The sequence below is a fragment of the Kryptolebias marmoratus genome, linkage group LG14 (assembly GCF_001649575.2).
Source record: "Kryptolebias marmoratus isolate JLee-2015 linkage group LG14, ASM164957v2, whole genome shotgun sequence".
In the NCBI taxonomy this organism is placed as follows: domain Eukaryota; kingdom Metazoa; phylum Chordata; class Actinopteri; order Cyprinodontiformes; family Rivulidae; genus Kryptolebias; species Kryptolebias marmoratus.
The window spans coordinates 8,052,131-8,057,125 of record NC_051443.1 but is presented as its reverse complement, the minus strand read 5'-3'; the positions used below and the strand labels follow the sequence as shown (position 1 = coordinate 8,057,125).

Below are 4,995 nucleotides of genomic sequence, written 5' to 3'. Positions count from 1 at the left end.
TAAGCTAATTCCGAGAAGCCTTGCGAAACACAGAACTAACTAGCAGCAGCTAGCTAGCCTGACTCGGAGAGGTGTTCTTAGCGAGGTGAAGAGCGTAAGAACTGAGGAATGACTGTGATGACGGACGGTTACATAGTGCAGGCGGGGCCTGTCATTTGCCTAAAGGTGTGATTAAAGGTGTCTTCAGCCAGGACACACGGGAGCGTGATATCCCATAGTACATATGTTGTACCGAGTGAATCGACTGAAAGGGAACCCAAAGTTTTCTTTGACATCACTATTGATGGCGCGAGTGCCAGCAGGATTATAATAGAGGTAAGCTAACGACTCTGTATCAAATATGTTATTTTTTTAAACTCAAAACTTAAAATGCACGCTGAGATAATACCTGAGGTGTTTCTGAACGACCTGTTTGTGACAGACACATCACTTGCAGGGTTAAGGCTCCATTTTGAGTTTAGGTTAATGAGTTATAATTGTTGAGTTAAGAGCAGCTGTTTAAATTACATTTAAATGATTGGATCAAAATGTTAACTCTCCAAAAAAATTATATTAAGTTTTTTAATGTGCGAAAAAATTAACATTTTAAGCAGAACACTAAAATTATCTGTTGTGTGAGTTGATTTCCTTATGTAATAATAAACTCAATACATTTTGTTTTGTTTGGGAGCTAATTGTGGAACAGAAGTTTCTAACTCTTTTTTTTTTTTTTTTTTTTTCTTCTTCTTCTTTCTTACTCACCTAAAATATCCCTCTCGTCCTGTCTGGTCGTTCTCAAGTTATTTTTCTTTAAGCCATTTGGCACGAGAATAATAATAATAATCAAATTATGACACATCATTTGACGCAGTTTTTAAAATCGCATTTCCAATCATGCCAAAGATAACAGTTTGACACATAATGTAGTGTTTTAGCACCAGCAAAGTGATTCCCTCAGAGCTTTTTGCTGGAAACTTTCCATAAAGTTAATCAATCATTTCCTTGTGCAGGTTATACAGCAAGGGTGTTAAACTCCAGGCCTCAAGGCTCCACTGTCCTGGAAGTTTTAGGTTTTTCCTGCTCCAACACACCTGATCTAAATGGTTTAATTACCTCCTCACCAAATCATCAAGTTCTCCAGAAGCACGTCCACAAGTCATCCATTTAAACCAGGTGTTTTGAAGCAAGAACACATCTAAACCATGCAGGAGAGCAACCAGAGGAATGGAGTTTGACAAGTGTGTGATACAGGTTAGTCTGGTTGAGACACAATTCTCTGAAATGGAAAAAAGACCTTGACCTGTCATCCCTCGGGTCTTTTGTTAGGACCTATTAGAATAGCATTTTCGGAATTTCAGAAACTTTCCTTTTAAGGTCCTGTTCATTTATTGTAGGCTTGGTTTTGTTTGTCTTGTAAGCTGTTCTAACTTACTGTATTTACTTTCCTTAGTCTTCATAAGAAAATCCTGAACTCCATGCCAATGTGGGTCAAATTATCAGCCAATTTCACTTTAAGAAAATGCATTGTTGGTGCCAAAATACTATTTTGTGTCTGTCAAACTGAGTTTTCTTTGGTATTTTTTAAAAAATGGATTAAAAATCATGACTGAAAGCACAACAACCAGTTCAAAAATAGTTAAACTTGAAGGGGACAAAAATCCATTAATAATCCAATTTAGGCCTAAATGCTTGACGGCGTGGTTTCTTTTTTACTCCTGTCTGGATGATTTATTTCCTACCAACTAAAATCTTTGCTTGGCAGCTGTGAGCTGATGTGATCCCAAAGACTGCAGGTGGGTACAGTACAACACACACTCAAAATGATTTCATTTTTAGGCACATTAGGGCTCAGGACATGAATCTCAAACTACACATAAAAATGATTAAGATCTATCCATGCTAACACTGAATATAAGAAAAACGACAACAAAAATACTTGAACTGAGGTTCCTTTGTAGTATGAACAATATGGAATTTAGGTATTTTACAGGTCTGGATAAGTTTGGAGAGAATTTTTTTTATTTTTAAATTTTACATCAACAGACATAAATAAAAAGGAACCTAATGTACAAACATGTCTAAATGACAGTAAGTTTACAGATGTTTTGATGTCAAAAAGTGGCTCAAAAGAATCCGGAAATTTGAGTTTGGAAAAGTATTTCAAAATGGAAAGTGTGTAGGAACCCTGGTTTACTTCATGGAGCTGTTGAACTCGTGTCACGGTGCCCCAAAGGCCTGAACCTTCATGATGCGTTTGTGTCTGACTCTGTGTCCATCAGAGCTGTTAGTCATATGACCAATTTACTCACTGAACGCAGGGAATACAGCCCACATGTTCAACAAATTATCAATAGAAAACCTTCATGCAACATATCACTGCCAGTAATGATTGACAAAACGGCGAGCATACAACATGTAATTCCAAAACGATGCAAAATGTCTACAGAAAAAAATCAAAACTACCCCAAAACAATATCACACTTCAAAACATACAGAACAAGCACAAGAAACTAAAAAAAATGAGGGTCCTGACCTCAATTAGTGCAGAGACTGTGAGCCAGGCCTTCTGTCCAACATCAGTGTCTGAGCTCACAAGTATGCTTCTGGAAGAATGGTCAAAAACTCCCATAAACACTCCTAAACCTTTGGAAAACCTTCCCAGAAGAGTTGAAGTTGTTAGAGCTGCAAACGGTAGGCCAACGTCATGTCAAACCCTGTGGATTAAGAATGAGATGGCACTCAAGTTCATATGTGCGTGAAGGGAAACGAGAGAAAACTTTTGGCAATCTAGTGTACTTCAAACCACCGTGAACTGACAATACACCACGATCAAAACTGAAAGGATGAGATAAAGCGCAATAACTGACAGAAGACTAGAAAAGAACCAAACTATTACAAAACTAGAAAGAGCCGAGATCGGTTGTAGCTTGTAACAGAATGTGATGGTATTTTTGCTTTACAGAAAATTTCCGTGCTTTGTGCACTGGAGAAAAAGGATTTGGTTACAAAGGCTGCTCATTCCACCGTATTGTACCAAGGTTCATATGCCAGGTACAGTTAACGATGAAAAGGTTTAGTTTCTGCAGTCTCAGTACTGGCAGACATGATGGTGAAATGGTCTGTTTCTGTTTTAGGGTGGGGATTTTACCAACCATGATGGAACTGGAGGTAAATCAATCTACGGAGACAGGTTTGAAGACGAGAACTTCACATTAAAGCACAAAGGAATGGGGACTGTGTCCATGGCGAACGCAGGACCCATGACCAATGGGTCCCAGTTTTTCATCTGCACAGGTCCCACAGGATGGTGAGCTGCGTTCGCCTGTTGCTCAGCTTCAGCTTATTCCACGTGTTTGCTTCTCATACTGATTGGCTCCTCTGCTGTGCAGGCTGGATGGAAAGCACGTGGTGTTCGGCCAGGTCGTGGAGGGCATAGAAGTTGCTGAGGGGATGGAAAAGAAAGGCACAGAGTCCGGCAAACCTCAAGCCAAGGTCATCATTGTCAACTGTGGCGAATAAAAAAATAGAGCAGCTCTGCTCCTCGTCATGCTTCATGAAAAACGTGTACTTCCATCCCGAAGTCTGGAATATGTCTGGAATATTTAATCATTTCCGTAATCTTTACTTAAAGGATCTTTTTAACTAAATCTGTGCGAAATTATTGAATATGCAAATAAAACTACAAAATGTTGCTTTGTGTATGTGTGTACTTGTGTCTGTAATTTCGAGAAGGTGATTATTTAATGCTTTGCAAAATACATTTATTTTTACAGGAAAACATGGAGCACCATCCATCCACCCATTTTCTTTACTTGCTTCTCCTTTCCGGGTCACGGAGAGCTGGTGTCTATCTCCAGCAGTCACTGTGTGAGAGGCGGGGGACACCCTGGACAGGTCGCAAGTCCATCACAGGGACACATAGAGACAAACGAGACAAGCAACCGTTCATGCTCAAACATACAACAGATTCCATCCATTCTCCATTCAGGGTCTCGGGAAGCTGAGATGGAGTAACATGAACGATACAAAGAAATGTGGTGACAAGTGGATTTATTATGTCCTGTTAAAAAGAAACACAAGCAATTGGTATTAAAGGCAGCATATGTTAAAAGATCTAAAACTTCTGCTGGACTTTTTCTACATCATCAGTGATGTTACAGAAGTGGAAATGACCTTTACAAAGTACAGTACATTGATACAGACCCACTCTGTCATAGAGACTTGGTTTGAACTTTTACCAGTCCACACAGTCCTTTTTGGTCCAGAGCACACGGCATTTATTTCTTCCAAAAACAGATTCATTGGATCAAAACCCACACTTGCACTGTGTGAGGGTCCATCCCAGATGCCTCTGAGTCCAGAGATCTTGATGCCATCCTGTAATGTTGTGATCCTGTATTGTTAGGGTTGACGAAAGATTTAACCCTCCCGTGGCCTTTGGGTCTAATTGACCCAAAGTTAAAAGGCCTTCTCTACCTCTCTCTAACTCTCCCTCTTTAAAGGGCTTCAGGAAGGTTAAAAGGTTTCTCAACATTTGCTGTCGAAACAAGAAACCTTCTGTCTCTATCTGCCCCTCAGACTTTCATGGATACTGCTTTTATAATATCATTACAACAACCTGTTGACGCCCATCCATCCATTATCTGCTGCTTGTTCTGGAGTCAGGTCCTGTTGACGTCACCTGCCATAAAAACTGTCTTTACTCTCTTCACCAGGCCTTAACTGCCCCATTAAATTTATTTCTAGGATGTGCTACATCTCCAAAATACAGGATTAACAAGCGGTACACCGATGTCCCCTATCGCTGAGGGTCTTGAATAGTGAATGTTTTTGCCGTATCCTGGAGAGAAAGGGGAGCAATTTTATCCGCCACCAGGTGCAATGGCGAAGTCACCCATCCATTTGAAGAAGCTCTGCTTTTAGTTTTTATTTTGCTTAAAAGTTTAGTTTCCTGAAATAAATGGGGTGGTTGGTTTACTTATACGGTGGTGGCCATCTTGGTCACCATCTTTGACG

The 4,995-nt window shown here is 40.0% G+C and overlaps 1 protein-coding gene across 1 annotated transcript; it reads left to right on the top strand.

The window, feature by feature from the left end:
• Positions 1-284: 284 nt before the first annotated feature.
• Positions 285-3,653, top strand: ppiab (peptidylprolyl isomerase Ab (cyclophilin A); the record flags this gene model as incomplete). The annotated part of the gene is made up of 4 exons (XM_025009581.2): positions 285-315; positions 2,942-3,030; positions 3,114-3,286; positions 3,369-3,653. Coding segments are annotated over 4 exons (423 nt in total), but the record flags the coding sequence as incomplete, so codon positions are not given.
• Positions 3,654-4,995: the final 1,342 nt, after the last annotated feature.